The 13,147-nt window shown below is 47.2% G+C and overlaps 1 protein-coding gene across 3 annotated transcripts in view; it reads right to left on the bottom strand.

Moving 5' to 3' along the window:
- Positions 1-13,147, bottom strand: part of SNX29 (sorting nexin 29) — a 566,190-nt gene that overhangs the window by 177,718 nt on the left and 375,325 nt on the right. For all 3 annotated transcript variants that reach the window (XM_061152859.1, XM_061152861.1, XM_061152860.1), the window contains one exon: positions 2,907-2,962. In XM_061152859.1, the coding sequence (XP_061008842.1) occupies positions 2,907-2,962 (56 nt within the window). The remainder of the gene's footprint in view (positions 1-2,906; positions 2,963-13,147) is intronic.

Below are 13,147 nucleotides of genomic sequence, written 5' to 3'. Positions count from 1 at the left end.
TGCCATGAACAGAGGAGCCTTGTGGGCTACAGTCCATGGGGCCACAAGAGTTGGACATGACCTAGTGACTAAACCAGCATCATCACCTCATTTTAAGATCAGACTCCATGAGACCAACACTCATGGCCATGCAAGCAGTGGCTGTTTGGGGCAGGGGGAGGGGATTTCAGAAAGTCAGGCACCAATAACCACTCTTGCAACTTTTTCAAAAGCACTGTATGGCTTGAATAGAGCACCTTTTATTTTTAATTCCATTACTCTAGGAGGTGGGTCAAAGAGGATCTTGCTGAAATTTATATCAAAGAGTGTTCTGCCTATATCTTCCCCTATGAGTTTTTTTTTAATTTTATGTATTAATTTATTTTTGGCTCTGCTGGGTCTTCATTATTGCATGGGCTTTTCTTGTAGCAGGGGCTATTCTCTAGTTGCAGTGTGCAAGCTTCTCACTGGGGTAGCTTCTTAGTTGCAGAGCACGGGCTCCAGGGTGCTCAGACTTCAGTAGTTGCGGCTCTTGGGCTCTGGGGCACAGGCTCAATAGCTCAGTAGTTGTGGTGCATGGGCTTAGCTGTTCCTCAGGATGTGGGATCTTTGCAGACCAGGAAATTGAACCCATGTCTCCTGAATTGGCAGGCGAATTCTTTACCACTGACCCACCAGGGAAGACTACCTCTAAGAGTTTTAAGTGTCTGGCCTTATATTCAGGCCTTTAATCCATTTTGAGTTTATTTTTGTTTACGATGTTAGGGAGTGTTCTCATTTCATTCTTTCACATGCACCTGTCTAGTTTTCCCAGCACTCCTTATTGAAGAGGCTGTCTTTTCTCCACTGCATATTCTTACCTCCTCTGTTGAAGGTAAGGTATCCACAGGTGCGTAGGTTTGTCCCTGGCTTTCTATTCTGTTCTGTTGATCTATTTTTCTGCTTTTGTGCTAGTACCACACTGTCTTGATTACTGTAGCTTTGTGGTATAGTCTGAAGTCAGGGTTGAATAAAGCAAGATTTAAATTCAAATGCAGAATCATTTACTGAGCATGTACCATGGAGAGATCCATGCTTTCACCCAGATCATCTCAGTTGATCCTCGCAGGTTACTTGAGGGAACTTCAAGTGTTCTTTCGGTAGCATGACAGTTCTGCCTTACTGGATGACTTTAACCACACTCTGAGTCGTGGGTGCACACGCCCACCATCACCACTCTTCAACAGCTGGATCAACATCATGCAGAGCTGATAAGCTGTCACTGAAACTTCCAGATCACTCCTAACAGCTCTCATAACAGTACTGCGCCTTTCTGGAAGGGCTGGGAGGTCCCAGTCCTTGCTTCCATTCAGAGCCATTCCAGGGATAAACACTTTTTCTCAAGCTCTCCTTCTCTCTAAAGAGCAAATCATAAAAATTCGCCAGCCTCTTGTGCTTGGAACACGGTTTGAGGCACTGATGATGGAAGATTCCATGACTCAACAGCCTCACAACCTCCAGGGTAAAGAGCGTTTCATTTTCACAAAGAAATTATTCTCTCCTGAAACAGCATTTCTTCCAAGCTCTGAGCCAAGGCGCTGACCCCCTTCATGGGGCAAAATAAGCCCTATTGATCACCTCCCCGAGGATCTGAGTACAACCTGCAATTCTGAGCCACTGAATTGGCTTGGGTACCTAACGACACCTCTCTTGGAAAGACCCCCAAAACTGTGCTAGTGATCAGTGTTCCCCCTTCATTTCTGTCAGCCAGGGGAAGGGTGCAGAAGTGTAACTAATACTCCTGTTTTCATTAACCTCCCAAGAGATCACACAGGCTGGTTAGGTGTGTCCCCCTTTCAGAGTCTGTATCACACTATATTAGAATTGACTGTTTACGCCACCATCTCTCTCCTTCTCATCCTTCACCTCTAACTTCCATGACCCCCTCACTAGCACTTAAGGCCTCTTGACTCCCCCTGCCTACTCTCTCTTCCTCTCTCTACTTCGGCCTCACAAGGCCAACTGTGATCTGCACCTTATGAATGAGGAAACTCAGACCCAGAGAGGTTAAGCGGCTTACCCGAGGTCACACCGGGTAAGTGAGGTTACTCACTTAGCTGTGAGTCCTGCAGCTAAGGTTTCAACTTGGCTCAGCCCGGCTCTAACAAAGTGCTCTTCCTCAAAATGCCCCTCCCTCTGTCTCCAGAAGCAGACAGACAGAAGACACCACCTCTTGGGAAGGCTAAACTTTCCTCCACTCAGCACAACTGAATGAGAAGAGGTAGGTTCTGCTTGACCCTGACCCAGGACTCACTCCACTCTCTGCAGCAGCCCCACAGGGCTATTCAGTCCAAAAACCAAGGCAATTCAATCAGAAGGAGTCAGTCTGAAGACCAACTAAATAGCCTAGGGGTTATCGGCACCAGATAGAATTAAATCCAATCAAAAATCAGACCAAGGTACTGAACTCTTGTGTTTCCAATAACCCTGGGGCTGCAAACTCAAAACTGGAACAGGAGACACCCAGAAAATGGAACCAGTGGAGTGGGCCGGACGAGTGGGGACTGAGGCGAGCGGAGGGGCATGCACCCCGTACAGCAGAGGCGGCTGCCTCTCAGCTCCAGCTGATGGTGGCCTTGCCGGGATTTCTTCTTCTAAAGAAACTGGAGAAATTTAAATTTTCATGTGGCATCTTCCAACTCTTAAATGTCAGCCAAAAAGATTAAATTGTTTTTCAACACCCATGGAGGGAGATTAAAAACACATCTAAAGGCCGGACTCAGGCTGCAGGCAGACAACTCCCCAACTCTACAATAACCAAATCAGCCGTGCAGATTTAAAGTCTTTTTTTTTTTTTTTTTTTTTTGCTGTGGTCTCCTGGGACGTGAGCCAAGCAACAAGAATCCTATTTCTAAAAGGCCCCTCATGAGCAGGAGCCATGGACTTACATTTCAAAATCCGATAAACTCTGGTCTTCGGATGTTTGACTCAAATCTCCAGGCACCTGCCATCAGGAGAGGGGGGAGGGGGAGAGAGAAAACACATCATGGTTACCATGGTTTGCATAATCACGGGAAATTCTGCCTCTCAATGGTCCCTGAACATTTCCTATTCAGAACGAGGTGAAGAAGCAGTTACTGGAAAACAGTAAGAGATTTTGTGGAAGGATGGTTAGAGACGGAGTTATAGTAATAAAAATATGCCACCATGAAAGGTCTCAATTACCTTCACGGGAAAAAAAAAGCTGTTAATCCCATTGAGATCATTGTGGACGTGAAAAAGCATGTAATTTTGGAGTGAGAGAGGCCTAATTCGGAGCTGAGAGGTGTGATATCAAACATACAATGGCAAAAAAAAGTCACTGTGACCAGGGTGACGGTCACATGCACAGACACACCTGGTGTGCAAATATAGAGGCCAATTTCTGTCCCCCAAGATGGCTCCATCCTTTCCCCTCATGTGTAGGCAATTTAAGGCAGTTGAGTATGACCTTCTCCTCTGACTCAGAAGGGCCCCATGAGAACAGGATAGGGTGCAGGATGCTAAATCGCCTGGCGGGATGGTAATTCTCGCAGACAGCAGACAGCGGGCACTGGTAGATGTTCAGTCAATCATGATGTTATTAGACCCTGGGAGTGAGTTTCCTTTTGTGACAGGATCGTATGTGAACTGGAGGTGACTTCCCCGGTGGTCCTGTGGTTAAGGATCCACCTGCCAATTCAGGGGACACGGGTTCTGTCCCTGGTTAAGGAAGATCCCACATGTCCTGGGGCAACTAAGCCCATGCGCCCCAATACTGAAGCCCTTGCACCCTACAGCCTGTGCTCAGCAACGGAAGTCACTACAAGAAGAAGCAGTGCAACTAGAGAGTCGCCCCCACTCGCCACAACCAGCGAAAGCCCACGTGCAGCAATGAACACCCAGCAGAGCCAAAAAATGAAATGCACTTTTTTTAAAAAAGAAAAGGAATGTGAACTGGACAGAATTTAAGACTGTGGATCAAAACTGAGAGGAATCTAATGGAACAGCGAAGGGGGGGAGGTGACGAGGGAAGCGGGCCCTGCATTTCACACTGTGCACCTTCAGGGCATTTATGTTACCTTCGATCATCATTAATTGTGGTGAACGGGGACTTCCCTGGTGGTCCAGTGACCAAGATTCTGTGCTCCCAAAGCAGGGTGCCCGAGTTCAATCCCTAGTTAGGGAACTAGATCCCACATGCCACAACTAAGAATCACCGCAGCCAAATGAGTAACTTTTTAAATGATTTTTAAAAATCGTGATAATGATTCTGGGGGTGGGTAATGTCCCCCAGATGAGGGAACAGAGGCTCGCAGAGGCCGAACTTGTCCAAGGACGCACATGTAGGAAGGGGAGACAAGTTCAGATCTGTTCCACTTTCAAGGTTTTTCTACTACCAACCCTTAGCAAACAAGAGGAAAAGGCAGCTCCAAGGTGATGGGAGGAGGAGGGACTTGACAAAGCTCTGCCTGAACAGAGGAGAAGACACCAGGAGGCAGTCCCTAAGAAACAGCAGGCTCCTTTGGGAGGCAGAAGAGAGACGGTTAGGCAGCCTGGGCTCTGGGACCACATGGCTCCTGATCTAGTCCTGAGCCCCTGACAGCGCAGCTACGGGCAAGTCACTTGACTTCTCTCTGTTGCACTGTCCTTGCTGGTGAAATGGGTATAACGGCCATAGTCGCAGGGTTACTGTGAGCACAAAAGACGTCTTGTGTGTGTGGAACAGTGCCAGGCAGGGGGGAAGGTCTCCCTGATTGACTTGTTTGCTCTAATAGTAATACGACAACATGGGGCTTTCCTGGTGGCTCAGCTGGTAAAGAATCCACCTGCAATGCGGGAGACCTGGGTTTGTTCCCTGGGTTGGGAAGATCCCCTGGAGAAGGGAACGGCTACCGACTCCAGTATTCTGGCCTGGAGAATTCCATGGACTGTATATAGTCCTTGGGGTTGCAAAGAGTCGGACATGACTGAGTGACTTTCACTCACTCACTCACTCACTCACTCACTCACTGAATAACATGACAACTACTGAGAAGGAACAGCAGTGTGCTATCCTTGACACCAGACTCTCATCTGCCAACAACCCTCGGGGTGTCTCACCCTTTATTAGGCAGCCCAGAAGGAGGATGGCCAAGCTGAGCCCTTTCCAGTTTCCTGGAGCTAATCAGCAATTCAACTGGGCTCTGGGCAGCAGTCTTTGCCGAGGAGCTGATGTTGAGAGAGTCTTTGAAGTCCAGCAAAGAGAAACCTGCCTAACCACTTGAGAAAACGTCAATTTCTTTCCTCGTTTTTTTCTTTTTTAATTGGAGGATCACTGCTTCACAATGTTGCTGGTTTCCACCATACAACACCAATCAGCCACGTGACAGTCACTCAGCAGTGTCTGACTCTTTGCAAACCTATGGACTGTAGCCTGCCAGGCTCCTCTGTCCGTGGAGAGATAGATATACGTACATCCCCTCCCTCCTGAGCCTCCCTTCCCCTACTCCGCCAATCCCACCCCTCCAGGTCGTCACAGCACCACGCTGAGCTCCCCGTGTTACACCGCAGCTTCCCCCAGCTATCTATTTCACACACTGTAGTGAATATCTGTGAGTGCTACTCTCTGAATTTGTCCCATCCTCTCCTTCCCCTGCTGTGCCCACAAGTCCATTTTCTATGCCTGCGTCTCTGTTACTGACCTGCAAACAGGTTAATCAGTACCATTTTTCTAGAGTCCATATATACGTGTTAATATGTGGTATTTGTTTTTCTCTTTCTGACTTATTTCACTCTGTATAACAAGCTCTAGGCTCATCCACCTCAGTTCAACTGAGTCACATTCATTCCTTTTTATGGCCGAGTAATATTCCATTTGCATATATGTATGACAATTTCTTTATCCATTCATCTGTTGATAGACATCTAGGTTGCTTCCATGTCTTGGCTATTGTAAATAGTGCTGCGATGAACAAAAGACCAGGAACTCCCTGGGCTGGGAGTTGGGGTGGCCCTGTTGTTAGAGGGATTGTCATTTTCCTCAGGGCGTCTAGGGTGGGAGCAGGTACAATCCCTTGGGGGAAGCCATGAGGTTGTGTGTACCAAGATCCCTAAAACATCTCCATCCTTTGAGCCAGAAATCACACGCCTAGGATTTATCCAGAGGAAACAAAGATGTCAACAAAAATTTACATCGAAGATGATTCCTCGTTCCAGACTTAGACAAGTAAAAGAAAAAAGAATCTAACGGTACAACTATAGAGGAATGATTCAAGAAATTATGACATGTCCATAGGAGATGCCTGGCTTAAAAAAAAAATGAGTTATACACATAAATATACACACACATACTCATGAGGGTACAACCCAAAAATAATTCTGGGAAAGTATGTAAGAAAACAGCAACACTGATAACAGATTAGGAGTGGGACTGGGAAGAAAAATGACACCTATTTTTCATTCGCTATCTTTCTATAAGATTAAAAAAAATGATCGAGTGAACTTCTTTAAAAGAATTTAAAGGCGCTTTTGAAGAATGAGATAGCATTCCATGTGCAGTTATGAAAACATCTAAAAGATAAACCGTAACAGGAAAGTAAGAGCAGGCTACAGAGGGTGGGTGTAATATACTACCTTGGGTGCAAAAATGGGGAAGGAAGAATATCAAGTTGTATCTATTTATTTTTGCAGTAGGAAGGTACAGAAGTATAGTTCAAGGCACCAATCAAAGGGGTACCAGCCCTGGGGTTAGGGCCTGGACAGCAGGGTGGGAGTGAGGCTATTCATTCAACACACTTCTATATCTACAATTTGAGTTTTGAAATAATCTAATACCCATTAAAAATGTAAACTAAAATGTATTATCCCATCAAAGAGTGCTCTTGATAAATTTTTAATGGCACAGAAAAAAAGCTCCTGTTCTCTGCTTAATAAAATGCTACACATGTAAATCCATGGCTGATTCATGTCAATGTATGGCAAAAACCACTACAATATTGTAAAGTAATTAGCCTCCAATGAATAAAAATAAATGGAAAAATAACATAAAATAAAATGTTACTATGGAATTCCCTGGTGGTCCAGGTGGTTGGGACTTCACACTTTCACTGCTAAGGGCACTTAGGCAAGAACACTGGAGTGGGCAGCCTATCCCTTCTCCAGGCAGATCTTCCCAACCCAGGAATCGAACAGGGGTCTCCTGCATTGCAGGCAGATTCTTTACTAGCTGAGCTATCAGGACTCAGATTTAATTCCTGGTCAGGGAACTAGGATCCCAAAAGCTGTGCGACACAACCAAAAAAAAAAAATTTTTTTTTAAAAGCTGCTATTAACATGAACTGCAAATACTCAGTATGAGTCTTGGGTAAAACTAGCAATGACTGTGGATCAGTAAGGTGAGGATGGAAGAGATCTGAAAGACAGTGGGGTATCAGAGAGAGGGCAGTCAGATGAATCTGCAGCATGTGTCTGGACTTCTCTGCACTTTCTACAAGAAGATGCATTAATCCTGTAACCACTAACAGACACATCTGTACCGCATTACTGTGTAAAGTAAATAAAACATTCTTCCCAACCCTCCCCCGCTGGATGGGATGGCCTGTGTCTTCAAGTCTTCCTTGCATGGGGATATAAGAGGGCTGAGGGCACCTCTGAAGCCCCTCTTCCAAATACCACTCTCCCCCTGCTGCTTCTACATGGAACCCAGTGCCTTCTCTGGAACTCGGTTCTCTGAGTTTACCTCCACACCTAAGCCATCACTTTGCTGACAGAGGTCTGTTGAATCAAAGCCTTTTGACTTTTGGTTTTTCCAATAGTCATGTATGGATGTGAGAGTTGAACTGTAAAGAAGACTGAGCACCAAAGAACTGATGCTTTCAAACTGTGGTGCTTGAGAAGACTCTTGAGACTTCCTTGGACTCCAAGAAGATCAAACCAGTCAATCCCCAAGGAAATCAGTCCTGAATTTTCATTGGAAGGACTGATGCTGAAGCTAAAGTTGCAATACTTCGGCCACCTGATGCAATGAGCCGACTCATTGGAAAAGACCCTGAGGCTAGGAAAGACTGAAGGCAGGAGGAGAAGGGGATGACAGAGGATGAGATGGTTGGATGGCATCACTGACTCAATGGATATGAGTTTGAGCAAACTCTGGGAGACAGTGAAGGACAGGGAAGCCTGGTGTGCTGCAGTCCATGGGGTCACAAAGAGTTGGATACAACTGAGCGACTGAATAACAACAAGGCTAGGAGAAGCTTCCTTGGCTTGACGTGAATCAGGCAAACAGATCGGAGGCAGGACTCCCAGACTGTGAAGGCATCATTGGCATCATCACACTGCCTTTTGAGTGCAGCCTTGTCTCAGTTCAGACGTGAACAAAGCTTGGACAAAGGGAACCTCATTTACAAGAAGAAAAGTTTTGACTGCCTGTCCCACCAGGCTGAGGGGAAGGGTGACCAGAAGGACCAAAACAAAAGACAAGTTGAGGTCTTTAAGGACAGATGCGATTCATTGTACAGTAATGTGAACAAAGAGCTTCTTCGGAATGGTCAATTGTAAAAAGAAGGTAAACGTATGGCAAAAACCACCACAACATTGTAAGGCAATTATCCTCCAATTAAAATATTTTTTTTTTAAAAAGAAGGTATTTTCCTGATAGATAACTTTCCCTTTGGGTATGCTTGGCGTGCTGTTGTCCATGGGGTATCAAAGAGTCGGACACGACTTAGCAACTGAACAAAACAACAAATGCTTGTTTGTAGGGACCCTCTTGGACAGTGGGTGTAAGAATCTGAGAGCTGTTAAATCCTTCCCACTCAGGAACTTTTCTTTTAACTGGTGGCATTATTGGCATCAGCAATTCAGGAGACACGAGTCAGCCTCCATTTCAGGGAGGCTGGCTGGTAAAAGAATCCATGAACTTTCTGACCTCGGTGGATCTATCTTGAAAATAAGGCCTGGGTCGACAGCAAGTGCAGGATGACAACTGATGGCAAATCTTATTCACCAACTTAACCAGCTGTCTTTTCATACTGTCTACAGAGACTGGAGAAGGGAGAATCTGAGGGTTACAGCACTCATCCCAAAAGCTGATTTGACTTCCAATTCTGGCCATGAAAGAAGTGTGGGGCAGAGATTTTGTAAGAAAAATCAGCTTTCTGTTGATACTGGCCACAAACATCCCTCATGCCTCCTGAAGCCCCCGGACTCTTGGAGGACTTCTCTCCATGATGGAGCCTTCTCTTTGGTTCCCACCAACACGGAGCCTGACTAAGCATGGTCATCCTCACTTCCCTTCTCCCGGGCCCCACAGAGAAGGCAGCTCACCACCCGGGCCTGCAGTTTGGGTGAGGGGTCAGGGCCAATATGCTAGTCTGTAGGGCAAGGCAGAGCCAATGGCTGGAGACACAGAACAGCCAAGATTTCGTCTTTCTGGAGCAAACACTCCAGGTGCTGCCCACATTAGCATGCAGGGACAGGCGAGACCCACAGACAATCAGAACCCCTTTTCATCTCTGGGTACACAAGGCAGCCTCCACTGATTGTCTGAAAGGTCACGTGGCTCTCTGAAAGCCCTGCTAGAAAGCAACAGAGATGGAAGCTGGAGGGGAAGCCAATGTGCAATGAACACCTTTTGTTGATGGTCAGTCACTCAGTCATGTTCGACTCTTTGCGATCCCACGGACTGCAGCACGCCAGGTTTCCCTGTCCCACACTATCTCCTGGAGTTTGCTCAAACTTATGTCCATTGATGCTGAAGCTGAAACTCCAATACTTTGGCCACCTCATGCGAAGAGTTGATTCATTGGAAAAGACCCTGATGCTGGGAGAGATTGGGGGCAGGAGGAGAAGGGGATGACAGAGGATGAGATGGCTAGATGGCATCACCGACTCAATGGGCATGAGTCTGAGTAAACTCCGGGAGTTGGTGATGAACAGGGAGGTCTGGCATGCTGCGATTCATGGGGTCGCAAAGAGTCAGACATGACTGAGCGACTGAACTGAACTGAACTGACTGATGTCCGCTGAGTCAGTGATGCTATATGATAATTTCATCCTCCATCACCCGCTTCTCCTGCCTTCAATCTTTCCCAGCATCAGGGTCTTTTCCCATGAATTGGCTCTTAGTGTCCAGTGGCCAAAGTCGAACACCTACTATGCACCAATGTATTCACATACTTAATCCTCCAATAAACATGTGAAGCAAGTATTACTGCAAGTCACGTCCCCCTCCTTTCTTTCCCCAGCCTGTGTGCAGCTGGCTCGTCCCCCATCTTTCAAGATTCAGGTAAAAGAGGACTTCCTGTGAGACACCTTCCTGACCACCAGAAGTAAGCACACCCCCCACTGCCATCCTGGACTGTCCCCGGGGCTCAGGCTGCAACTGGCTGCTCCCTGTAGGCTCGGGGATGGCAGCCTCCACGTCTTCCCGTCCACACTGGCCCTGGCATACTGTGGGCACTGACTGAGCATCTGGGGCTAAGGAAGCAAGGGAATGATGAAGGAAGCTCCATTTCCATGGAGTGTCAATCAAGCCTCCAACTGCTCTGGAGCAAATCTGCAGTCGTCATGCATGAGAAGGATGAGCTAGTTTGGAGATAAGAGGAACCAAAGGAAGAGAATCACAGTCTTTGTCTTCTAATTACAGGGCTCTTGGATTCACTGCTCGGAAGACGAGGCAAAAAGGCAGACAATACAGGACAGCGAATCTTGGTCCCAATCATGAAATGATACCCGTAATTTTTGTCTTCCAGGCACTTTCTCACACACCCCTCTTCTCAAATAGCCGTCCCCAAAGCGATTAGCTCTTACTTTGCACTGCCAGAAATGATAACTATTTCCCATTCCACCAATACCCTGCTTTCTCAGCTCACTTTTTAAGAAGGGACAACACCTCGGATGCACGGCTGTCTCCAGCTTGGTCGGCTGGGCCAGAGGACAGCGCTATGCTCTCCTCACGTCCCCAAGAGGGAGGCAGCTGTCTGGTCTGGACCACTTTCAGGGTTCTGTGCTCATCTGTTAATTTGTTCTTTTGTTCGTACAAATATACAATTAGAGCCATCAGCAGAGGCCAAAGACTCTCTGCTGGGAAGAACTGGCAAACAAGAACTTTAAAGAGTCTTTACTTCTCTCCTCTGAGTAGTCCTGGAAGCTTGCACAAACGCAGCCTGGCACACTTCTGTAAACCTTTTTCGAATGTGTCTGTTTTTCCCCAAAGACACTGAGGGTCTTAAGGACTATATTCTCAGGGCCCCAGATGATATCAGGTACATACTGATCACTCAGAGCATGTTTCCCATGGATGAACAGACACAGAGATGAACAAATAGATGGGGGACGGGATGGTGGATGAGAGTAGAAATGAGAGGGTCGGGTTGGGAGAGAATTATCTAATTTACTGAGAATGGACATCTAGTTTTTTCCCCCAAGTGGTTAAGTTGCATGGACAACATCTGTACAAAGGGCTTACTAAGTGGCATTTACTCTCACGGTTCAGAGACAGAGTTTAAGGGCATTGGACAGAACAGACAGACGTTTGGGGCCTGGCAGTCCCCACCCACGAGTGAAGCACCCGCTGCTCCAGCAAAGATGTACACACCCTCGTTACTCAGACGTTTAGTCCACAAATCCACATTAGTTTCCTCTTACGGCCCTGGCACTCTGGGTGCCAGGGAGTTGGCAGAGGAGACGAAGGAGCACACAGTCCACCCAGGGAGACAGTCTTTGAACAACTAATGACACAATTATGGCGTGAAAAGTCCACAGAGAAAAACCAGGCTCACTAAGGTGTCTGGGAAGGTGATAAGGGAGAGGGATTTGGAGAGACCGTGGTGAAAGCTGGGGCTCGAAGGAGGACAGCAAGGTTCTGGCCTTTGCTCAGGTGGAGGGAAACCTCCAAGCAGATTTAAGCGAGAGAGAGACTGGAAGAGACCCCATCTGAATAAGTCACTCTGGCTGCAGAGGAAAGACTGGGCAACAGGCAAGAGGAACAGCCAGGAGGCTGCTGAGCAAGTGTGTGTACACAGACACACACAAACACACACACACACACGTCATCTTGATTCTGCACGCCAGACCATTTGCCAACCTGTCTGCCCACCGCCTTTTCATCGACAGACTTTTTTTAAGGCGGACCTCTAAGAAGAAATCCACAACTGTCTACAGCTTCTCCAGGCTTAACTGCTAATAGAAAGCTATTCTTCAGTTATAAATTTTCAGACAATCTCGAGCGAGAGACTCAGGCTTCTTAGGAAGGAGCTGAGCGCATTCGACTTCTCCAAACTCACTCTGCTACAGATGAGGAGTAGCTGGGTCCCCCGTGCATACTTCTTCAGCCTCACACCATGTCAGGGGGTCTTGTCTGCTCCTGACAGGTCCCCAGAGTTTCTAGAAGCTGCTGCAAAGGCTGAGTGGAAGGAGCACCTCCCTTCATGCCCCTCTTCAGCAAGAGCAGCTTAGCTTCTAGGGACTTCCTGGAGGTCCAGTGGTTAAGACTCTGTGCTTCCACTGCAAGGGGCAGGGGTTCGATCCCTGGTCGGGGAACTAAAATCCTGCATGCTACACAGCAAAAGCAAACTGCAGCAGCAAACAATAAAAACCAAAAATAAACCCTAGCTTCTATCAACACTTCAACCCATTTTCCAAACTTGAGTTTCCAAGGCAGACCTCCTTTCAAAGAAAAGGTGGCACCAGCATGATTTACTCAAGAAGACAGAAGTTTAGGACACGCTGAGCAAACGGCCTCATCTCACCCTCAACTCTCACTGAACAGCCAGAGACAGAGAGGCACAGAGCTACCAGAAGATGCCAAGGAGAAGCGTCACTGTGCAAAGTCTAGAATCCAAACGTGCCCTCCCCAGGCTTCCACTGTTAACTGGTGAGTGGGTGTAGGGTTTCTCTGAATATGCAGCAAACAACTGGAGCTGTCAGTTAGAAATCAGCCAGACCACAAGCCGCATTAACAGCACTAAGAAGTATCAAGGAGGTTTAAGCGGCAGGTCTGAGGAGATCACGGCTGCAGACAGGAGCCGATCTGGGTCTATCTGGGTTGACTGCGCTGGAGACACCAGGCTGTAAGGACAAGAGAAGCCCCCCACCCCCACCCCTACCCCCTGGCTTGTTCATTTTTATATTTCTGGTCCCTAAACCCACTACACCTCGCCAGATTCGAGATCAAGGGTTGGTACACCAT

This window comes from Dama dama, chromosome 10 (genome assembly GCF_033118175.1).
Source record: "Dama dama isolate Ldn47 chromosome 10, ASM3311817v1, whole genome shotgun sequence".
In the NCBI taxonomy this organism is placed as follows: Eukaryota; Metazoa; Chordata; class Mammalia; order Artiodactyla; family Cervidae; genus Dama; species Dama dama.
This window is presented reverse-complemented; position numbering and strand designations above follow the sequence as displayed.